The sequence below is a fragment of the Oryctolagus cuniculus genome, chromosome 7 (genome assembly GCF_964237555.1).
Source record: "Oryctolagus cuniculus chromosome 7, mOryCun1.1, whole genome shotgun sequence".
Lineage (NCBI taxonomy): Eukaryota > Metazoa > Chordata > Mammalia > Lagomorpha > Leporidae > Oryctolagus > Oryctolagus cuniculus.
The window spans coordinates 29,108,568-29,133,355 of NC_091438.1; the positions used below are offsets into that span (position 1 = coordinate 29,108,568).

Genomic DNA, 24,788 nt, shown 5'->3' on the forward strand with positions numbered 1-24,788 from the left:
CACCCTCACTTCCTCCTGAAAACACTTCTGCTTCTATTTGTCTCCCAGTTGGACTTACCTGTTCTTGCTGAAGGCTGGCACTAAACTGATTTGAAACATCCAGGTGACACTTACCATCTCTCTCTCCACTAGACAACGTGTGTCCATACGGAAAGCACTGTATCTTCTCATCCTAGAGCCTCCCAAAAGGTTAATACAATGTGTGATATATGGAAGAGAAGAAGTGAGGGAGGTATGGGTGGAACAAAATGGAAGCTAGAAGAGCAGGTAAAGAAATGAGAGGAAGCTAGAGATCAGATTCAGTGACTTCACAAGTCTGACCTTGCATCCACTAGCTTTACAAAGGCTCATCATCGGGAAGAGTTAGCTCAGCTCCTCAGGTCAAGTTCATTTTACTTTCCGAAAATTGGACTATTTTTCACCGTTGGCACAACAAAATATTTTCTTACACTCCAGGTGCATAGCCTTTGTTTGTATATTCTTTAATTCCAGATCAAAAATAAATAAAAGAATCATTGTTCCCATAATCTCCCAGGGGTTTCATCTTACAGCTCTGGTGACCGTATCAGCCACTATTTTGTTTTGTGGAACCAGGACCAGAGACCTCCTTCTTGCCCTTCCCTGTTTCTTTCTTTCCTTGCTCCCTCATTCCCTCCCTTGTTCTTCTCTTATCAGTCCTTCTCTCCTGGGATCTACACCATGAAAAACTCAAGAAAACAGGAATTTTTACTTTAAGAATAATGACTCCTCCCCCTTTCTCACTTTTTATAACAAAAAGACATTGAAGAAAAAGCCATTCTCTTCCACATTTAGAGAACAGCTGGTTCTCTAGGGAGAAGGTGGTTCATCGAGAGGTAAGGCTTTGTAGAATCAAGCATTGAAAGTAAGAAGAGGATATATGGTTTGGTGGATTTAATGCAGAAGACTTGACTTCCACTTCTGACTCTAAGACCTTGAAGAACTCATTTCTTATTTTGGAGTGAGAAAGCTTTATTTGCATTGATTTGGATTGATGATTTTCAAGGTCCTTCCTGCTACAGTATTTAATGTCTACAGTTTGGGAACATTAAACAATCAAGAGAATAAGTCAGTTTTAGTAGGAAGATGCTTTTAAAATTTTGTGGAAAATGGAATTAAAAGATAAGTATATAGTGGCACAAAAAGCTTTTTTAATGCATGCAGTGTTTTTAGAATGTGCACATTCCCATGCCCATTTTGAAGATCCTTCACATCGTAGTATCCCAAAAGTAAAAATGATGAGCATAACCTGTTAATGTTCATCTATGCTTTCTTTTATTGAGGTAAGCATTCCAATACATAAACATCAACTGGTAATTTCTACTGAGAAGCCTCAAGGATTATAGGGCACTCTTGAAGAAATTCTCTCCAGACTCTCCAACAGGCGACCATGGGGAAGAGAGTGGCTGTCGTTGGAGCTGGTGTCAGTGGCTTGGCTGCCATACGGTGCTGTCTGGAAGAAGGGCTCCAGCCCACCTGCTTCGAAAGGAGCGATGATGTTGGAGGCCTGTGGAAATTCTCGGTGAGTGGCACATCACACAACACCAGTGGAAAGAAGTGGGGAGTGAGGGGAACCTGAGTAAAATAAAATCTAATCAGTTCTGGCCGGCACCATGGCTCACTTGGCTAATCCTCCACCTGCAGCGCCGGCACCCCAAGTTTTAGTCCTGGTTGGGGCACCGGGTACTAGTCCCAGTTGCTCCTCTTCCAGTCCAGCTCTCTGCTGTGTCCCGGGGGGTGGGGGTGGGGGGCAGTGGAGGATGACCCAAGTGTTTGGGTCCCTGCATTCCCATGGGAGACCGGGAGGAAGCACCAGGCTCCTGGCTTCAGATCGGCGCAGCACTGGCCTTAGCGGCAATTAGGGGAGTGAACCAACAGAAGGAAGACCTTTCTCTCTGTATCTCTCTCATTGTCTATATCTCTCTCTCTGTCTCACTCTGCCTGTCAAAAAATAAACCAGTCAATCAATAAATCTAATCAGTTCTAACTCAGGCATGAGAGGCAGATCACAAAAGCTCCACATCTGGGATTAAAATCTTATCTCCTGCATCACATTGATGTCTGACCATGCAAAACTACCTCACACCAGAAGGGCTTGTCCTAAAATAGGACATGTCTGGCTCATTTAGCATGACCACCTGCATTGTGGAGTCCAGGATTTTTTCTTTATTGACAAACAAACCTGGACAGAGGTCCTGAGATCAGCAGTCTTTAATTCTAGTCTCAATTGTTTGGTTTTCTAAGCAGACAGATTCTAGGCAAGTGTCTTTCTTTCTCGACTTTGAATGTCCATTTGACAAATGTAAAGTTTGGAAATCAGGTTACCTCTAGTGTGCCTTCCAATGTCACCAGCATGCGATTCTATAATTAATGCATGTCTTTGGGGCAGGTATAAGTTATTATAAATCATCGTGTGCATTACTTGTGTAGCTATTGAATAGTTTATCAGCTCTTCCACACTCATAAGGGAAAATGACTATCTTTGTCAGCTGGGTGTATTGTTGTAGAAACAATAGAATCGGGAAATAATCATTGTAAATATAATTTCTAAATTTCAAAATACAGGTTTGGAGAAACTTCTAGCGTTTCTGTCTTGAATTCCCTAGCCATTGAGTTTGGAGGCAGATGATACAAATGTGGCTTGAGAAGTACTGTATCCACATCATTCATCTTGGAGCCATATTCTATCCAGAGAATATGGGCACCGTGCCCAACCGACAACAACAGCTTCTTCCAACAGAGGAAGGACAGCAAGGCTGAGACCACATTAATATTCATCGCAACATGTTCATTACAAAAGCCTCCTTTAAAAATTTTTTGATTTTGTAATTTCAATGTATTATGTTAAATTTTTATTTCCCATTAGAGAGAAATGAAGAGTTCACTTTCTTTCATGAAATTCTCTTGTTTATATTTTCTCAGAGAAGTGTGTCTAATTTATACTATATTATAAAATGTATCTCTCTTTGCCAACAAATGCTGCTTGCACATACATTCTTTCAGAATTTAGTGCTAGGCACTGAGATGACAAACATGGCACAATCACTCAACATAAATAGGTCCCACTCTATTTGATGAAGCAAGCCATAATATATGTCCACAATCTTTTAAGAGTAAATCAGCAAAAACCCATATGATTGCAAAACCTGTGCTGTAGTAATAAAGATGAGAAACATGAGTTGAATTCACATGAGGCTAAATCTTACTTTGTGTTATGCCACAGAAACTGTTTTGCAGTGCAAAGGTGAGGAACCTTCTTCTGCCAATGACAGTTTGAATATTTATAACATCATTTGTGAGCCATACAAAATTATCAACTTAGAGTTAGCCTGCTGGCCGGCGCTGCGGCTCAATAGGCTAATCCTCCACCTGCAGCACCAGCACACCAGGTTCTAGTCCTGGTAGGGGCACTGGATTCTGTCCCGGTTGCCCCTCTTCCAGTCCAACTCTCTGCTATGGCCCGGGAGTGCAGTGGAGGATGGCCCAAGTGCTTGGGCCCTGCACCCGCATGGGAGACCAGGAGAAGCACCTGGCTCCAGGCTTCGGATCAGTGTGGTGCGGCGGCCACAGCGCGCCGGCCGCGGCGGCCATTGGAGGGTGAACCAACGGCAATGGAAGACCTTTCTCTCTATCTCTCTCTCTCTCTCACTGTCCACTCTGCCTGTCAAAAAAAAAAAAAAAAAGTTAGCCTGCTATCAATTTATTGAATTTTTTGTACCTCCTGTGGTTGTCTTTTATGGCCATGGGCTATACATTCCGCAGCCCTGAATCACAAATTGTTGCCACAGGTCTCACTAGGAGTGTTATAAAGCCAGGTCCAAAAAAAAAAAAAAAAATCATACATTGCAAAATATATCTGGTCCTTAATGTTTCAGAAGAAATTACAATAAGATATCCCTGGGTGACTGTGAACTCAGTGGACAAGTGCCTTGAGTTCTTGAAAGAGGGCTGACTACTGAAATCTTAGGTCCATCAGTCTTCCTGTGGGGATAGCTCTTAGCTGAGTCTTCAGAGATGTCCTTGGATGAGGGAAGTAGAGGACCACCACGAAACACAATTCCAGAGAGTGCCATTTCTGCCATTTCTTGAGTACCCTGTGAACGGCACCCCTTAATCTTATGTAGTCACTGGCAGTGGGGCCATATGAGGCAGGGGAAAACAGCAATTCATGAAGGGCACAGAGAAAGAGAGCTGAGTTAACCAGTGTAGCCAGATCACAAAATTTATTTAAGAAAGTAGTGACATATCAATGAGATGCAAAGTCAGAGTCTGGCTCATTCACAATAGTCTGTTCTATAAAGTCTTGTGTATAAGCAACAATTCTACTGAAAGGCCCAGTGGGTGATATGAACATATACAAATACTTGAGATTTTATCCCCCTCCTAAGCTATGCGGTTCTCTGTTATAGAAATCAGAGTCAAAGTTTTGAACACCTCACTTCTTCCTTTTCTTAAGAAAAGTTCCTTGGAACAATGTAAAATCTGAAAGGGATTTTTGAAAACTGTTATATAAGCTTTCATCTTGCAAACTTTTCATGTGCTTTTTCAGAAAAATGAACACTCAGTGGGGTTTAAACACCTAGCATGCAGAATATGAGCATGTTTTATGTTCCATACACTTTTTTTTTTTTGACAGCAGAATGGACAGTGAGAGAGAGGGACAGAGAGAAAGGTCTTCCTTTGCCGTTGGTTCACCCTCCAATGGCCGCCGCGGCCAGTGTGCTGCGGCCGGCGCACGGCGCTGATCCAAAGGCAGGAGCCAAGTGCTTCTCCTAGTCTCCCATGGGGTGCAGGGCCCAAGCACTTGGGCCATCCTCCACTGCACTCCCGGGCCATAGCAGAGAGCTAGCCTGGAAGAGGGGCAACCGGGACAGAATCCGGCACCCCGACCGGGACTAGAACCCGGTGTGCCGGTGCCGCTAGGTGGAGAATTAGCCTATTGAGCCACGGCACCGGCCTCCATACGCTTCTATATAGGGTGAGTCTCATGTCTTCAAAAGACTTCATTGCTGCTTTAATAAGAAATTGTTCAACAAGCACTAAGTTAATATAGTTTTAATTGCAAAAGAGGAAAGCAATGGAACCAAGACTGTCTGGACTTTCTCCCCCACTCATTCGTTAGTATATCCATTCAATACATATGTACTGAGTATATTATGTGAAAGGTACTGTTAGGCAGGTACTATTTAGCCAGGCAGGAAGCATTTTAAAAGCAGAGAAAAAAACAAGTATTGGAATAGACGTGAATACATGATCAGGGCATTAAAGACAAAGGGAGCTTGGTGGAAGCAGAGATGATTAGACAGTGAGGCAAAGGCGTAATGAAGGAAGCTTTTCACTTGGAACTTGGGGTGTATTTAGGCCTGCAGAAGGGGGGCAGATAGGTAGAGATGGAAGGTGGAAGGTCAGGACAGACTGCTAAAATGCATGCTCCACATTCTTGAATCAGCCTGGGACCTTACCCTCAAGTCATTTATGTTCTAGTGGGGAAGATGGGAGATGAACACAGTTAGGATCCAAAGCAGATGGTGCTAACATGCCCACAGCTGCTTCCGTCTCTGATTCTCCAGCAAGCTCTCTCAGCCAGGGGTACAGTTGAGCTGCATTTCTTCTGTACTGGCTCTAGCTACTCCACATATTGAAACAATGAAGACCTGTGCTCTCTGGAGCATTTGTCTGTTATATAACACCTGCCCCCCCCCCCCCCCCAGAACAAACATGCAGGGAAAATCCCAAGCTCTTTCCTCCTTCTGTTATGATTTGCTGTGGCCATGGGTCAACAACTGAGAACTTCATTCAAGACAAAAATACTCCATGGCCTCAGCAGCTCTGTTTCCCAGAGCAGAGACTTCATATTTTTAACCAAACCCTCATCTCAGTCCTCTCTCCTTTCTATGAGCAGCTGACACATCTCCTTCCCACCTTTCCTTCCCAACTCTGTCAACAACAGTCAACAGCTGTGGTTGAACAGAGGAGACTCCATCTGCCAGGCAGGAGCCCCACCCTTCCTCTGAACTCCACAAAAATTTCAAAGAGAATCTAAAAAAGTTTAAATCTCTGAGCTTTGATGTTTATGAGAAATACAGCAACCATGAGTGTTGCTGTAAAGGAAGATGCATTATTTTCAACTTGAGCACCACTGAGTCCTCAGGCAGCCCTCCTACCCCTCACCCCCCAAGACAGAGCTTTCTATCTTTTCCCCAGTTCTCACTCCATCCTCCAGAGGCCAGCTGGGTTAGGAGACACATAGACATAGACATCCTGCAGCCAGCAGCAACGTGGCTTTCTGTCCCTTTCCAACATTGTGCAAGAATCCCCCCAGGACGCAGGGAAGCAGGGGATGCCAGCTTTTAAATGCATTTTCAAATTGCCACATTGTCACACTTTCATTGTGTCCTTGCCTCAGAAAGGAAATATTTAGTTTTTCATTTAATCTTTGATTGCTTTCTCAAAAAGAAACCGCTTTTCAATTACTCCATGGCTTGGAAACAAAGTGCCAAGATCTAACACATGCTTGGATGCCTCTGGTTTCCTTGTTGTTTTGGTGAGGAGGGAATACCACTTGCTGGTGGGAAGAGAATTCCTCCAGCACAGAACTCATGAACAACAGAAAGGTGGTTCTCAAAGTGTGGTTCCTTACACATGCAGATGCTCAGGCTCTACTCCAGACTTGCTAAATGGGAAATTCTGGGGGTGACATCCAAGAATCGAAGGCCTTGGAGCCCTCCAGGTGATTCTGAGTAGATCAAAGTTGGGGAACAACTTCAGTGCAGGGTTCCTTTGCCAGTGAATATTCACTGGAGTCCAAATATCATCCAAATAGGCTAAAAGTCACAGCCTCCTTTGGATCGTGTGTGTGTGTGTGTATGTGTGTGCTTAACATGAGTGTGAGATCAGATCCAGTGATGGTGTAGGAGAAAAAAAAAAAGACAACTCTAAGGGACACTAAATACAGAGCTAATCTCTAAACACAGAAGTAATACTAGTGGTGTGCAGAGTAAGAGCTTGAATGTGGAGAGAGCACCAGTTCTGTGCCAGGTGCTGTGCAAAGGGCTTTCTATTCTGTACCTTACAGAGAGCCTTTGAATGTTCTTTAATTTTCTAATTTAAAAAGGTTTTTGGCACCTAAGAGTTGATTATGTGCTAAAGAGAACACCATTCTTGGCTTCTGTTTTAACCATTCTTATTCTTCGTAGGACCACGCAGAAGAAGGCAGAGCCAGCATTTACCAGTCTGTATTCACGAACTCCTCCAAAGAAATGATGTGCTTTCCTGACTTCCCTTACCCCGAGGATTACCCAAACTACATGCACCACAGCAAGCTCCAGGAGTACATAAAGTCATTTGCTCAAAAGAAGAATCTTTTAAGATACATACAGTTTGAGGTGGGAGCCTCATAGTTTGTGTTGTGGGTACTAATATGGTTTGGGCTAGAGTAGCAGTAAACCTATACAACCTTCTGTTATAGAAATCAGAGCCATATGTGTGAACACCTCACCAATCCAAGGTTGCCTCAGATGATAAAATATTACTACATTGATGTTTTTCCCTGTTGATTCATTTGCCACTGGTCTCTGAGAATTTTTAAGACATTAGAAAATGCTGGAGTTACCTAGCCTATCATGGTAAACATTCTACCTTCATGCTTTGGTGTTTTGAATACAACATTCTCTAATGCATATTTATACTTCTGTGCCTTATATGCCAGTAAGTTGCAGTTTAAAAATGTATTTGTTAAGAACCCTGGATTATGAAGACTGTGACAATGTGATTAAAACAGCCATTGCCTTCATCCCTCACCTACCTACTTCATTAGATTTCCTCTTAAAGTGCCTGTAGAGTTATGATACAGAAGCACTGTTTATATCAATGACAATAATGTTTTACAGTTGAATGGAATCCTTAATTGTTAATTGTTAACTGCAGACAGTGTAATGGGAAAAACAATCAGAAAATCATGAATTGGGATTATTTTACATAATTATATTACCTGGAGTTGTTCTAAACATATAGTTTTAAATTCCTCATTATAATTTTTAAAAAATATTTATTTTCATCTACCAGAAATGCAGAGTAACAAAGAGAGACAGTGATAGAGAGATATCTTCCATCTACTGGTTCACTCCCCAAATGTCTGTAATAGCAAGGTAACAGTAAGTCAAAGCCAGGAGCCAGACTTTCCATCCATGTCTCCCACATGGGTGGCACAGACCCAAAGACTTGAGTCATCATCTCCTACCTCCTAGGATGTATTAGCAGGAAACTGTACCACAAGCAAAGTAACTAAGGCTCGATGCATCATTCCGATGTGTGATGCAAGCATCCCAAGCAATGGCTTAACCCCATGTTGTAGCAGGATTCACGTACAGAGACAAGACACCAAGGCCTTTAACAGGAAGTAGTCTTTTAGTATTTATGCCAGCATAAAGACAGGTAGAGTTTTTTATCCAAAACTCTGAGCCCTGAACAAAGAGGAGTATTTCTTATGTATGATTTTAGCTTCTTTGTCTTCCTCATATGGTTACATGCATACACTGGATGAATATAAGAATTGATACAACAGTGTGCATGCACATATATTCACTGATAATGTTTCTTTTAGACACCTACTGAGCTGTACACTTTCTATCATGGGTTAACATCATTGCTCGGTGCTAACACGCAAAAAAATCCAAGCAGATAGTAACTTCACAAGCAAGCCGATGACAACCACTTTTCATTCCCAAGACAGATTCCTCCCTTTTTCTTCTTTTGACTTTTGGAAGGCTTTTACCACACCTTTTATTATGTCAGTTAGAAACGAGCATAATTAGAAGACAGAAGCCACAATACCCCCAATGTTGTCAATTTATTCATTTTTTTTTCATTCCATTCACTCATTTTATTGATGAATTTCCAAATGGGATAAGTAGTGTCATTTTTTTAAGATTTATTTATTTATTTTAAAGTCAGAGTTACACAAGAGAGAAGGAGTGGGGGGGGGAGAGAGAGAGAGAGAGGTCTTCTATCCGCTGGCTCATTCCCCAGTTGGCTGCAACAGCTGGAGCAGAGTCAATCTGAAGGCAGAAGACAGGAGGTAGGAGCTTTTTCCAGTCTCCCACGCAGGTGTAGGGGCACAAGGACTAGGGCCATCTTGTATTGCTTTCCCTGGCCATAGTAGAGAGGCGGATCAGAAGTGGAGCCCATATGGGATGTCAGCACTGCAGGAAGTGGCTTTTCCACCATGCCACAGCGTTGGCCCCCAGTCCTGTCAATTTATAGCAGCAATGTCAACAAATGTTAATGGAGTTCCTACCATCAGCTTGCTTTTACTGTATGCTGTACATCAAAAAATGAAGTCCAAGACTCAGGCCTCAAGAAACCTATACTCTAATTGGAGGTCAAAATAAATATATATAAAACAGTAACAATTAAGATTCAAGTAATGATTTAAATGAAAAGAGAAAAACTTAAACAGGTGTCTATAGCTTATAAATGAAATAATGCTATGGAAATCATGCAACAAGAGTCAAAACTTTGGAGAGAGTTATCTTTCTAGAGAAGGTAAAATTTCAGTTGCATTTGGCAAGTGTTTTAGATAAACGAATGGCTCAAGTAAAAATGGAGGGTATAAATATGCCCTACTCATTTTTATAAAAGTGAGCAAAGCAAATTGCTGAGGATGGAGATATATATGCTGTGATTAGATATGGCCACATAAATCAGTAAACCAGTGTGTATTGTGGAAAATCCAGGGTGGTGGTATGCAGAGCTGATGTGATGACACCACAGCCATCAAAGATTCAGCTTCACTCTTTTCAATATTAGGTCTACATTATCAAGTTAGCTAACAGTTTAAAACAGTTGCTGGAGCTTCAGCCGTCATATCTACCTCCTTGGGAAGAAAAGAGAGGAAGGGATAAAAGACAAAAAGATATTCTCCCAACTGAATCAGCCTCCTTTCACAAAGCTTCCTGGAAAGCCTATCCAAAATTATATGCTTATGTTTCATATGTCTCTCTGTTTGCATAGGAGCGTGGGAAGTCTATCTCTTTTCCAAGTACACTGTTATCCCAAACAAAATCTGGGTCTTGTTAGCAAGGAAGAGGGAAGAATAAATACTGAGGAATCATTCAGCTGTTTTTGTCTAAGAAGAAGTTGTGGGAATATTAGAAAATAAAACCAAGAGCGAAAATTGCAGCAAAATCGTGTAGACTTTAATTATAGCATGAAATGTGTAAATAAATCCTAAAGTAACAAAAACAACTTTGAGCACAAGATGAAAATTTAATGTGGTAGATTGATTCCTCTCTGCCTCTCTCTCCCTACCCTCTGTAACTTTTCCTTCAAAATAAATAAATAAATCTTTTAAAAAATGCAGTCCTTTAAAAAGGTTCATCTAAGAAGCAGAATGAAGCACAGCCTGTAGGAAATTCAGTAGTCCATGCAAGGGAGAAATAAGGACTTGAACCACGGCTGTGTTAGCAGCCATGGAATGAAAAAAAAGATTCCAGGAAATATGATAGTTTAGATATAAAGCAAAGATGGAGAAGCAAGCCAAATAACTAAGGGTTTGAAGTCTGGGTGGCTGGAAGCATGAAAATCAGAGCCAGTTTTGAGGGGAACATTAGTAGGTCAATAATGAATATGCTACATTTGAGAAAGCATTGGTAGCAAAAGGGAGATCAAGGCTGGATATATGTATGTGTTCCTACTATGGAGGATATTAATATGTACAATGGGGAGTACCTACACAGGGCGAAAAAGAGACCACAGGTAGACTCTTGAGACATTCCCATATTTACTGAGTTGATGGAAGGTGAAGTCAGATGATGGAGCCATGTTGGGGTAAACTAGCAGGAAGCAAGCAAACTAGATTTGTTGCATGGCATTCTTCACAGTTACTCACTGTTATTTACTCCCCCTAATCAACCACCAGGTGTCAGAGAGTAAGCATACCCCCAGTGAGTAATTTTCCTGGTGAAACTGGAAGCTAAGATTCAGTGTGACTCCATATTAGTATCTTTACACACATTTCTAAGTGACGAGGTGAGTGCATAATGATTATAGGAACTTTGAAAGAAAAGAAGAACTTTGAAAGAAAAGAAAAAAAGGCGGAAAGAAATTCAAAATGTTCATGTAATAAATGGAATTCAAAGATTAGCTTATTGTGGTACAAAGAATTTTTAAATCTGTACATAGTTTTCTCATAATACACATTTTCCAAGAATTTTTTGAAGACTCTCAGAGAAATCCAAATAAAAAGATTTTTTTCTTCTGGTTTTCTTTAAGACCCTGGTTTCCAGCATACAAAAAGGTCCCAGCTTCTTAGTCACTGGCCAATGGGTTGTTATTACTGAAAAAGATGGGAAGCAGGAATCTACTATTTTTGATGCTGTAATGGTTTGTTCTGGACATCATGTGTATCCTAATCTACCAACTGGTTCCTTCCCTGGTAAGTTTGGGAACTATACAATAATCTGGGAACTTACATGTAAGCATCAATGGTTGAAACAGATCTTCCCATAAATTGTAGACAATGAATTTCCTTAAGATCCTAAAGGTTCTTTAAAAAGTTTAGATCAAGTCATATGCTAATTTTAGTAATACATGACATCCTAAACCCCTATGTTAAAAGAATCAAAGATCAGCAAATCAGAAATCAGACAAAATTCTTGTTTTTAAAGAGAACTCATATAAATATAAGTCCTGATGGCACCCCATGGTATCTGAGTAGACTTATAAGAAGTCTAGAGTCTAGCTGCCAAGTGGTTTCAAGGAAGTCATGTTTTGCATATATTATTCATAGGAGAAACTTAAGCTTCTTTTTTAAAATATAATTTATATTTTTTAAGATTTATTTATTTTATTTGGAAGTCAGAGTTACACAGAGAGAAGGAGAGGCAGAGAGAGAGAAAGGTCTTCCACCCACTGGTTCACTCCCCATTTGACCGCAACAGCTAGAGCTGCACCGATCCGAAGCCAGGAGCCAGGATCCTCCTCTGGGTCTCCCATGTGGGTACAGGGGCCCAAAGACTTAGGCCATCTTCTACTGCTTTCCCAGGCCACAGCAGAGAGCTGGATCAGAAGTGGAGCAGCTGGGACCGGAACTGGTGCCTATATGGGATGCCAGCACTGCGGATGGCAGCTTTACCTGCTATGCCACAGCGCTGGCCCCACAAAACTTAAGTTTCTAATTTCTTTATCCACAATTTAGAAATGCACTTCAGAAATCTCAGTGACTTATGAATGTTAGTATGTATACATGTGTGCACACACAAGTGCATTAGTAACACACTCCATTAAACCCAACACTTGCAAATATCATATAAATACAATGCATTGAAGCCTTCCTTACTTCCTCTCTTCCTTGAAACAGGAACAAGTCCACCTAGGGTTACTACAGCCCCCATCTCCATGCACAATGATCATAACCCAAGGTTAGTAAAAAAGTTTGAGGTTCAGAAAGAATAGATTGAATCTGTTGATGCAAAGGGGCAGTTTCTTCAGCAGTTAGGACAACGGGATCACAGCACTAGGCTCAGCTCCTCATTCCACAGGTTCTTTACCACATCGTTGTCTTTATTTCACATTTAAAATATGGAAAGCAGTAACTATATTCAGGAATAGTAAACCATTGTAGCATTTATTATTAAACTATTTTTACAGATCTAGCCTGTAGTAAGTCTTCAATAACTATCAGCTATTAGTACTATCAAAATACAGGTTATCATATCTTCAGATTTATTTAGGGCACTAAAAGTAATCATTTAGATTTTTTAAAATTAAGATTGGTAATAGAAGGTATTAAGAACACAGTTAAAAATTGTACCTTCGTAATTTCTGAAGATCAACTCAAACCACTTCCTATGTTTCACTTAGGCCTAGACCAGTTCCGAGGCAACCACCTCCACAGCAGGGATTATAAAGGCCCAGAGGCTTTCAAGGGAAAGAGAGTCCTTGTGATTGGCCTTGGGAACTCAGGATCTGACATCGCTGTTGAGCTCAGTCGTCTGGCTACACAGGTATGCAGCATAAAAGGTTTGGAGAAATAAACCTAGGGAAGGCTGCGCCACTAAGTCAACAGCCTAGACACTGGGGCTGGAGTTTGCCTGCTGTATGTGCCTTCTCGGTCAAGGAGGACTTTGGGCATTCCCCAGGTGAAGCAAGGCAATGGGGCCCATGCTCGTTAAGGTTCACTTTGTTAAAACCAAGATTAAGTATAGGAATGTGTGCATGTGTAAACCAACAAAAGTGTGTGTCATTTTTGTTTGTTTGTGATCACTTCCGAGTAGAATGGCTGCTGATCAGGCTCTGTCTTTATTTATTTAACACTATTTCTTGTCACCTACCATACATGGGGTATTGTGTTTACCACCTAGAAGATTTGGAAGGTATATGAAACTTGAATTTGCTATCAGTAATTTGTTCAATAACAGGTACTCAATATTGGAATCTTTATGTATAAGAACTAAACTAGGAATAAACACAGAAGAAGTTGGACTAGTTCCTGACTTCCAGGAGAAACTAATGGATGGAGGTAGGGTGACAAGTACAGGAGCCAACAAAAAGAGGTCATGAATCTTCCAGTGAAATTAGGAATGACAATAACAACCACATGAAAAGAGAATTTAACTTGGATGCAGTCAAGACTTGCTACAGGATTCCAGGCTGAGTCACACATGACCAGTGGATCCTAAAGAGAGAACATATTTTAGGTAAACACGTACTTAATCAATAAATCTATAAATGGAAATAAATAAAACCTAAAGTATTTTTAAGCTGAATATTCCCTTCAGTTATCCCAAAGATGGCAAAACAAACAAGGAGTCAGTCTTGCCTCAGAACATAGGTTGATGCTGGAAGTCCTAGGGTGTGAGTGTGTAGGCAAAGGGACACCAGGCACAGAGAACAGAATTAAACTCTTGGATTCTTCTCAGCCTAATTTCATCTGGAGAGTTAGCCACATTTTCCCACTCAGCCCATCAACCACCCACACCCACCACTCTTTGGGCACACTGGATCGGTGATCTCTACCAGACCTCTCATCTTGGGCTATGAGTACAGGAAGACTGAATCTATCACAATTAAATACAAGAGGTGTGGCTCTAATTCTCTCCACAGCTATGCACCAGTCCTCTCCCTAGTTTCATTTGCGGACTACTGATCCAGATCTAACTCTTTTGAAGTATTCCCATCTGGAAATTGAGGAAAATGCATAGAATTGCCCAGAGAATTGTGTCTCATTTGCTTATTTCTTACAGAGTGATATTGAAATCGAAATCTGTGTTGCCTTTCCCCACCAGGTCATTATCAGTACCAGAAGTGGTTCCTGGGTCATGAGTCGAGTTTGGGATGAAGGCTACCCTTGGGATATGGTGTATGTTACCCGCTTTGCATCGTTTCTCCAGAGTATCCTCCCATCGTTTGTCTCTGACTGGTTATACACCAAGAAGATGAACACATGGTTTAAGCATGAGAACTATGGCCTGATGCCTTTAAATGGGTATACAAATCACATGTATTTTACATTCAAAAGAGAGCACTGGTTCAAGTGAATAATTTCTGCCTAGATATTACTTCATTGAGGCTAGTTGGATTAAATTGGGGACTGTATGGAAGAGACAATATACCCAGAGATCATGTAGGGAGTTAAAAATCTTAATGAAATTAGTCCAGTGGGAAAGGAGTATGCAAGAATCCAAAATGAGAATGGGTAAGTGATAGATCACTCTGACATACAGAATTCACATATGATAGCTACAAACTGTTGCAAAGAACTTGGAGGGTCATACACACTGAAATTGTTTTGAAGAATCTTCTCCATGCTTATGGGTAAAGAGGGATATCAATAATAATACCAGCTTCTCAATGTTGTAGTGATATCCAGTAAGACTATATATGAAAATTATATATATTTATATAAATTTATTTGCAAACTATACAAATACACAATGTATTTAGTTTATAAATTATAAATTATAAATTTTAAGGCTGGCGCCGCGGCTCACTAGGCTAATCCTCCACCTTGCAGCGCCGGCACACCGGGTTCTAGTCCCAGTCGGGGCGCCGGATTCTGTCCCGGTTGCCTCTCTTCCAGGCCAGCTCTCTGCTGTGGCCAGGGAGTGCAGTGGAGGATGGCCCAAGTCCTTGGGCCCTGCACCCCATGGGAGACCAGGAGAAGTACCTGGCTCCTGCCTTCGGATCAGTGCAGTGCGCCGGCTGCAGCACGCCAGCCGGGGTGGCCATTGGAGGGTGAACCAATGGCAAAAGGAAGACCTTTCTCTCTGTCTCTCTCTCACTATCCACTCTGCCTGTCAAAAAAAAAAATTATAAATTTTAGTAAAGCTTTATAGATATTGGTTCCTTTTTTTAATTTATGTAAGGTAAAAAGAAGCTCATGTATTTCAGATATAGATTTAGGAGTGTTGTGATAACTCCCACCCTACTCTCCCTCTTGCCCAGGCTCCCAACATGCTCCTCCTTCCTTATTCTTTCTTTTGTGATTCTAAAGATTAATTAACAAAATAGTTAATCAACATGTAAGAAATCTCAGAACAAAAGTACACACTTCCTGCACCCCTGAAGCCTGGATGTTTTTGCAGGACAGGCAGGAGGCACGGAACATGTAAAGCATTGGACAGTCACAGACCTGATGTGGCTCATAAAATTCACTAATTTACTTCATTATAGAGACAGCCCCAACACTTACTAATGAGGAAAGTATTCTGGGTAGGGGAATCAGTCTATCAGTATAAAAAAATATTTAAATTGGCAAGAAAAGAAAGGATTCACTAAGAAATTTTATCTTCTGGCCCATATTAGCCAAAAACTTTTATTATGTTTAGAGAAACAAGTTTTTAAAAAGTAAGAAGGAACTGTAAATCAGAACAGTAAACACCAGGTTTAAGAGCCAACCCTCATTCCAAGCTGCTTATCCTACTCAGTCTGTAGATTATTGTGTCCCTAAAAACTAAAATACATTTTAAATTCCGTTAATCTAATAAAAGTTCTGAAGTTTGAGCTAGTTAAGATATTTATCTTGTAAGGATAACTGCTAGGAATATTTTGGCTTTGCCACTGAGACAATTAAAACATGATTTTGGATATCCCCTTATACTGAAACCCAGGTTCCCTCTCCAGAAAGGTTCCAGTTACCCTAACTGGCTGCTGACACTTTCTTACTTTTCCCTTCGTTGGGGAGGGGAGGAGAACAGGGAAGAATCCAGGTTTCTCTGTGATCCACCTTCTAAGGAAAAAGCAGAGGTTGCAGAGCTACAGAGGTGGAAAACAGTGTGGATGTAGAGATAAATTTCAGGATTTACAAAGCCTGTATGTGAGGTACTCACAAGAAATTCCAGAACCTTTAAAGGATGCTTCAGTCAAAATGAAGTATGTTGTCATGAAAAATGCCATTCCTAGAATTTGGACAAGTCAAGTGCCATTTCAAAGTTCTCATGCTTTCTTTTGTGACCACAGCTGATGAAAGAAAACCAAACATGGCCACAAAACATTTCACCACCATCAATCTGATTTCCTCATGCAAGACTTTAAAGTTACAACAATAGCACACTTATAATACAATGGCACCTCACTAAGTACATGGGAAAATGGAATTAAAGGCAAGTTTATTTTGGTGCAAAAATATTTGAACTCCATGCGTGACTTTTTATGATACACTTTCTATTTTGAAGACCTTCATTTGTATAGATTTCATAACTTTTTGCACCAAAATAAACATGTATTTTAAATTCCATGTTTTGAAAATTTTTAAAAGTACCTTGTAATGTTATTTGCGTGTGCCAGGTACTGTTTTAAGTGCTTTATAGATCATTGTTAATTTAACTTTCACAACCCCAAGAGGAAGATTCTACCATTATCCCCACTATACACATAAGTATAAATTAATAGATGGTAAAGCATGGAGCTAGTTTATAATTATCTTGGGACAACTGGTTCCCAAGTTTGTACTCTTAACCACTTTATTGTGTCTAGAATTAGTTTTGTATTCATCTTTTTGGTGAATCCTCAAATTGTATAAGTACCTATAAGAGAATCTGCAAGTTTCCAGGAACAAAATGGACAGCTCAAACAGATATTCTTAAGGACTGTAACAGACAACAGGAAAGGAATTGCCACAGTGTGGAGAGTTCATTGCGCCTTATGCTGATGTTTAATTTTTAGAATTTGGTTTCAGTGCTATGGACTGTTGTAGGTATTTCTCAGAAATGAGGTATTTTACAGCAAGAATGTTTACCTCTTGTTTCTGCACAGTCCCTTGAGGAAAGAGCCTGTGTTCAATGATGAGCTCCCAGCTCGCATTCTCTGCGGCACTGTGTCCATCAAGCCCAATGTGAAGGAGTTCACAGAGACCTCAGCCATTTTTGAGGATGGGACCATGTTCGAGGCCATCGACTCCGTCATCTTTGCAACAGGCTATGAGTATGCCTACCCCTTCCTTGATGACTCCATCATCAAAAGCAGAAACAATGAAGTTACTTTGTTTAAAGGCATCTTCCCACCACTAATAGAAAAGCCAACCTTGGCTGTGATTGGCCTTGTCCAGTCCCTTGGAGCTGCCATCCCCACAGCTGACCTGCAGGCCCGCTGGGCTGCTAAAGTGTTTGCAAGTAAGTGGATCATTCTGTCTTTCATTTATTTAGTCAATGAGCATTAACTGAGCACCTACTGTGTGCCAAGGAAACAAAGTGAATAATACAAACATGCTCCTTGGGCTCACAGAGCTTAAAATTGGTGTGAGAGAATGAACAATAAGGGAAGTTTGTAGGTATTCTCAGGGAAGGGCATTGCTAGGTAATGGGTTATTCCAAGAGGAGGGATATGAGGAAAAATTTGAAGGTGAAGACCAACATGAAATATGTGAGGAATCAGAAACATTTTGGTGCAAGGGAATGTAAAGTAGAGGTAAGGAGTAGCAGGCCAGAGAGGAAGATCTGAGCATAAGCTATGCTCTCATAAGCTATGGTAAGGAAATTGGGAAAATTTTTCAAGGCTTTAAGAGAAGGACTTCAGTGGAGTAACTGCAATGTCAAGGTAGGATGTTGGGAGCTTGCTGGAGATCACATCAGAATCACAGTGTCAAACCACTGCATCTCTACAGTTAATCTTCTCCCCTCTTCCTCCACTCTATCATGTCTGCTCTCCAGGGGCTTGTAGGATGCTTATGTGAAAATACCAAGAATATGAAAATTACATCTAGAAAAACATGTCTCAAATAAGTTGATTTAATTTAGGACATTTATATTGATCTTTATTATTAAAAGTGTCCTTTTACTTTAGGTGCAACTTATCTAATGTAATGTTCATAGAAACTTATACTGTTGATAATGAAGAAAATATGAGCCATTTTCAAAATGTTCATGGGAAATAAATATTAGGAAAAAAAACTATGCATGGACTTCAAAAATTTTTTTACCAAAATAAATTTACCTTTTATCAACACTTATTTATTTTAATGGCAGAGTTACAGAAAGATAAGGAGAAACACAGAGAATGAGAGGCATATCGTCAATCAGCTGGTTCACCTCCCAAATGGCTACAAATGGCCAGGAATGGGCCAGGCCCAAACCAGGAGACTGGAACTCTATTCAGATCTCTCACATGCATGACAGAAGTCCAAGAAGTTGGGTCATCTTCTGCTGCTTTCCCAGGTTCATTAGCAGGGAGCTGAATTGGAAGTGGAGCAGCTAGGAGTCAAACCTGTGCTCATACAGAATGCTAGTGTCAAAGGCAGCATCTTAAGCCACTACATCATAACGCCAATCCCAAACTTATCCTTTAATTGCATTTACCACAAACTTTTTGGAGTACACTCATATTATAATCATGGAATGTGTGTATATGTTTTCTGAAAATATTGTGGACAAATAAGTTTTTATTTCAAGTGTACCATGCAGGGCTTGTCATGAAATCATTTGCAAAGGTGCTCCCCTGCAATACTTCTATTGTCTTTTACTCTTGAAAGCCACAATATTGCCAAGGTGCTGAAGTTTTATGAGAATATTTGGTGCAGTTAATAAACTTAGGAAATTTACATGAAGAAAGGAGTAATTTACTCACTCAGCAAATATGTATTGGGTACTTACTATGTGCCAAGATCTGTCTTGGCACTTAGGATACAATCTTAAACAGAACATATCCAAATTTTCATCACTTTGTTGTGAGATGCCCAGCAAATATCTGACCATAAAGTTCTATTAGGCTGAGACGAGATGCCAAAGAAACTGGGAAGTGTTCATGCATTGCAAATGTCATAGCAACTTTCTTGCATCATTTTAAAGGTAAGTGAGCTACAGGCATACTAAATAAATTAATAAAATAAAACAACAAAACAAAGAAGACAAGATCAGACATGGAGTTTATTATTTTCCATAATTAGGGTGTCAGGTATTAGAAAATAATGATAGTAATAAGTTTTGAGACAGGCACATTACAGTGTTTCATTACATTTCAGCCAAGAACGGTTGATGAGGTAGGGAGAGCTTAAATCTGACCTACTGAGCTACAATATATCTTGTGAGTTAGGAATGTCTAATATTTGGTAGAAACCATCTCATCTCATTGTTCCCATCTACACTTCTCCCTTATACTGGAAATTTTCTATCTATACTATTGTTCCTTGTCTGAAATAGTGCATGTGGCTAGTGGTATATTAAGCCTGTGATTATAGAGTAGACTGAAATTATGTATTTGCAAAATTTAAAGAAAAAAAGAAGGAAGGAGGAAGATTGAGGATGGGAGAAAGGGAGAGAGGGAATTATGAATAAAAGCAATCTTTTATTTAAGGAACACAAACTTCATGTATTTCATAAGTACAACTTTATGAATAAAGTGATTCTTCCCACCATACCCATCCTCTCACCCTCCTCCTCCTGCTGCTCCCATTCTCAGTACCATTATCCACTAAGATCCATTTTCAATTAACTTTATACACAGAGGACCAACTCTGTACTAAGTAAGGAATTCAACAATTTGCCTGAAAAATAGCAACAAAAACTGTTCCTCAACAGTGGAGACAAGGGCTGTTCAAAGTCATTGCATCTTGAAGTTAATTTCACTTCTTTTTTTTTTTTTTTTAAAGAAACTTAACTAACTTTAAAGAAGCACCCAAGAATGATATATCTTTTGCAAGCACTTAGACATAGTTATAATACAACTATTTGAGGACAGAGGTCCTGCATGGGAAGTTAGTGCACAGGGACTCCTGTTATTTTTTTTTTAAGAGGCAGAGTTAGACAGTGAGAGAGAAAGAGAGAGAGAGAGAGACAAAGGTCTTCCTTCCATTGGTTCACCCCCCAAATGGCTTCTATGGCTGGTGCGTTGCACCACGCCAATCTGAAGCCAGGAGCCAGGTGCTTCTTCCAGGTCTCCCATGTAGGTGCAGGGCCCAAGCACTTGGGCCATCCTCCACCTGCTTCCCTGGCCACAGCAGAGAGCTGGACTGCAGGAGGGGCAACCAGGACAGAATCTGGCGCCCCAACCAGAACTAGAACCCAGGGTGCCAGCGCCGTAGGCAGAGGATTAGCCAAGTGAGCCATGGCGCCAGCCTCAGTGACTCCTGTTGTTAATGTAACAATTAACACGCTTATGTATGACCTCAGTGATCACCCAAGGCTCTTGACATGAACTGCCTAGGCTATGAAGCCTTTTGAATCCACAAACTCCATCTATATTTAGACAAGGCCATAATCAAAATGGAAGTTCTCTCCTTTCTTCAGAGAAAAGTATATGGTTATCTTCTTAGAACTGTACTTTTGAAATACATGAAATTTTTTCTCTTTATGTAAGTAAAACAATTCAGGCTGGCGCCGCGACTCACTAGGCTAATCCTCCACCTTGCAGCGCCAGCACACCGGGTTCTAGTCCCGGTCGGGGCACCAGATTCTGTCTCAGTTGCCCCTCCTCCAGGCCAGCTCTCTGCTGTGGCCCGGGAGTGCAGTGGAGGATGGCCCAAGTACTTGGGCCCTGCACCCCATGGGAGACCAGGAGAAGCACCTGGCTCCTGCCATCGGATCAGCGCGGTGTACCGGCCGCACCACACCGGCCACAGCAGCCATTGGTGGGTGAACCAACGGCAAAAGGAAGACCTTTCTCTCTGTCTCTCTCTCTCACTGTCCACTCGGCCTGTCAAAAAAAAAATAAGTAAAACAATTCAAAAAGAATTCTTGTAAGGCCAAAAAAAGAATTTTACAAAACTAAAACTCTCTTCTGTCCCTGAACCTGCAGGTTCATTCAAGTCTCCTGCTTCTTTTCATTTAACTCATTTAATCATCATGTACCTGAGAGTAAACAATTTCCCCAGATTGTTTCTTGATGGAAGGTTTGCTAAGAGGATGCAGAAAGTACGTATGAGATGTATTGAAGCATATGGGAGATTAGGCCCCCGTAGTGTTACAGTAATAGATCGGTGAGCTACTACCATGTCGGAGGTTATGATCTGTCTACAGGCCAGTTTGCCCTTCCCAGACATGGTCTGTTAAATTCTCAGGTGTTTTTCTGTGGGTTGTTATTCTCCTGAAGATAGCTTTTCTAAACAGAAAATCATTCAGTCACTTAGTCCATAAACAATAATGAATTCCATCACTTGTTATCAAATATTTCTTCTTAAACTGTCCAGATTCATGTACCCTGCCAACAGCAAATGAGATGATGGCTGACATTGATGAGAAAATGGGGAAGAAACTCAAGTGGTAAGCAGTTGCCTCCTAATGAAACAAGTCCAAATTTTGCCTTTATGTTGGAACACATTATACATTCTATACCGTCACTAGTCCGAGTTCATGATTTTGGACAACACTTGCAATAACTGCAAAGTATTAGATGAATAAACAGTCACCACAATTCTATAACTGTAGAACAGGGGTTCTCTAATGGGGACAACGTTGCTAAGCATCTTTTAATGCAGAATACAGTCCAACAAAGCAAAGAATCATCTGGCTCAAAATGTCAGCAGCCTGACAATCTATTGCCCAGCGTGGTGACAACAGCCAGCAACCTCATTCTGTGATTTCAGGACAGCCAAGAGTTAAAGGTTTTAAATGCTCTTTGAGGCCATCCAGTGGGGCTAAGTGTCTGTGGACCCCTCAGATTTTGGTAGGATGTCCTGTGCAACCAGGCTGCAAGCCATGGGTGGGAGGCTTGCTTTGTGACCTATGGTCATTTTTCCCCCGCTACACCACCCTGTTCTGTATGTATGAGCTTGTGTTTTTAACTAGATCTTCAATCTAGTTGCAATTTTCCACCCACAACTAACAGAGTAGAGGGTTGAGCCCACCTAAGGTGAATCAGACTTTCTCTAAGAGACCCCCCCATCTCCATGTGACCCAAGTGAATCAGCATACAGTATGTGAAACTCTCATCGATGGGTACCCCTAGTAGAAAGACCCAATGAAAAGACAGTGAAGCCTTAAAACCCTTGTGCACTTCCTGAAAACCAGTGTCCCACTCCAGGCACTCCATCTAGTCTCCTCTTGAGTGATATGCTTCACTGTCACTTCGCAAAACAAAATATAGTTTCTGGGTTTTTTTCCAAATTTTTTCTTGGCTCGCTCTTTCTACACTAAGCTGAGGAAAAGAACCCACCTATGACTACCCTCCCTGCCATGATTTGTAACACTCTTACTATTAAAAAAAAAAAAAGTATTTGAGGTGATATTTAATTAGCCTTATTTAACCATTCTACAATGTATACATATATCAAAATGTCACATTGTGTCCTCTAAATATGTACATTTAATTCTCCATTACAAATATAAATAAATATTTTAAAATATCAACGGTGCTGAGGGTGAGAAGTAACTTTATAGTTTTCCCCCAAGCTCCTTCTCTGCTAGGCACATGTGTGCCAGCACGTAGACTAACTGGAAATTGCGCGATGTCTTCCAGTTTTTGTCATAAAAAAGCCAAGTGAATTCGCTTGTCCTAGTAATTTCTATGAAAATTATACTAACTCTGATGCATCCAAACATGTGTTTTCACATGCATCATAAACGAGATTTTTTTGTTGTTGTTTTGTTTTGTTTTTTTGTTTTTTTGACAGGCAGAGTGGACAGTGAGAGAGAGAGACAGAGAGAAAGGTCTTCCCTTTGCCGTTGGTTCACCCTCCAATGGCCGCTGCGGTTGGCGCGCTGCGGCCGGCGCACCGCGCTGATCCGATGGCAGGAGCCAGGAGCCAGGTGCTTTTCCTGGTCTCCCATGGGGTGCAGGGCCCAAGCACCTGGGCCATCCTCCACTGCACTCCCTGGCCACAGCAGAGAGCTGGCCTGGAAGAAGGGCAACCAGGACAGAATCCGGCGCCCCAACCGGGACTAGAACCCGGTGTGCTGGCGCCACTATGCGGAGGATTAGCCTAGTGAGCCGCGGCACCGGCCCATAAACGAGATTTGTAGAAAGTAATTTAAGTGGTGAGATATCAGATATTTCAATATACTCTTTTGTGTTATTTTCATATTAGTAACTCCTTTTCAAATGATATGCCAAATTAAGTTGAAAGTATCATTAGTTCAGAGTTGCATTAATAAATGACCACGCTGGAACTTTGTCTCCTCTTTCAAGCCTCTAGGCTCCTAGATAGTTATTGGCTTCATGCTTACAGAAGAGAAAATGTGGGATCCTGAGATTCAACAGAACCTCCCATCCCCACATTATTTCATCCAGTTCACAGGACAGAGTTCTCAGAGGTAGGCACTCCTAAGTGCTAAGACGTCGTGCAGCCTGATGCCCTTTCCTTTAGAGACCAGTAGAGACAAAGAGGAGGAAAAGAGACTTAACATCAACTTCATTACCTAAATAAATAAGCTTTTCTTCAGGTTTGAATGAAACAAATGAGGCCAAACTCCAAATAGAGCAGGAAGCAATTTATGTTAAATTGCAATAAATTGCAGAACATGAAAAACATACATAAATTCAATTTTAAGCAAACCAATATAAAAAGCTAAATGTTGTGGCAGACTTCAAGCAATGTCATTTAACTAGTAATTGTGTTTTAAAGAGTAAACTAAGTTTGTCAGTCACATGGAATTGAGGGTCGTTTTCCAGCAGGCCATACAACCAGTGGCAAGAGCCCAAAATTATGTCCAACTCAAATAGGGAATAGGAAAGAAAAAACACTTAACCAGAGAATGAATAATAAATTCAATTTTATAGAAACAAAGAGGGTGGGGAGTGGATATAATTGGAGACACTGACTGATGATTTTTCTGCAACAAACAATAAGAAACAAATGCTTCTTCTGCACCTGTGACACTCATTGCATTATATTCTTTTCTTTCCTCAGGTTTGGGCAGAGCAATACCTTGCAGACTGACTATATCACATACATGGATGAACTGGGCTCATTCATAGGGGCCAAGCCTAATATACCATGGCTCTTTCTAACTGATCCCCAGCTGGCCCTGGAGGTGTTCTTCGGCCCTTGTAGTCCATATCAGTTTCGACTGATGGGACCAGGAAAGTGGGATGGGGCGAGAAACGCAATCCTGACGCAATGGAGCCGGACAGTGAAGCCAACCAGGATGAGAACTATTTGTGAAGCTCAGCGGCCCCATTACTTTTGTAGTTTGCTAAAAATGCTTTCATTCTCAGTGCTCCTTCTGGCTGCTTGGCTTGCACTTTATTAATGAGGGAATCCTTTAGGTGTCAGAGTTCAGCCTAGTAGTTTTCTTGCAGAATGCAACCCATACCCATGCACACACAGAATCCTCTTTCCCTTCCTGAGGAATGAAAATGAATCCTGGCCCATTTAAATAGATGTATAAATAAAATGGAAAATT

The 24,788-nt window shown here is 41.0% G+C and overlaps 1 protein-coding gene across 1 annotated transcript; it reads left to right on the forward strand.

Moving 5' to 3' along the window:
* Nucleotides 1-603: 603 nt before the first annotated feature.
* On the forward strand, nt 604-24,788 carry LOC100347582 (putative dimethylaniline monooxygenase [N-oxide-forming] 6). The gene is made up of 8 exons (XM_002715214.5): nt 604-1,540; nt 7,215-7,403; nt 11,290-11,452; nt 12,880-13,022; nt 14,304-14,503; nt 17,272-17,627; nt 21,635-21,707; nt 24,293-24,788. The coding sequence occupies exons 1-8, from the start codon at nt 1,409-1,411 to the stop codon at nt 24,633-24,635; spliced, it is 1,599 nt and encodes a 532-aa protein (XP_002715260.1). The 5' UTR covers nt 604-1,408; the 3' UTR covers nt 24,636-24,788.

Coding starts and splice junctions, on each gene's coding strand:
- LOC100347582 (XM_002715214.5), top strand. CDS start 1,409: ATGGGGAAGAGAGTGGCTGTCGTTGGAGCTGGTGTCAGTGGCTTGGCT. Junction 14,504..17,271: donor GGCCTGATGCCTTTAAATGG/GTATACAAATCA, acceptor GTTTCTGCACAG/TCCCTTGAGGAAAGAGCCTG. Junction 17,628..21,634: donor GGCTGCTAAAGTGTTTGCAA/GTAAGTGGATCA, acceptor TAAACTGTCCAG/ATTCATGTACCCTGCCAACA.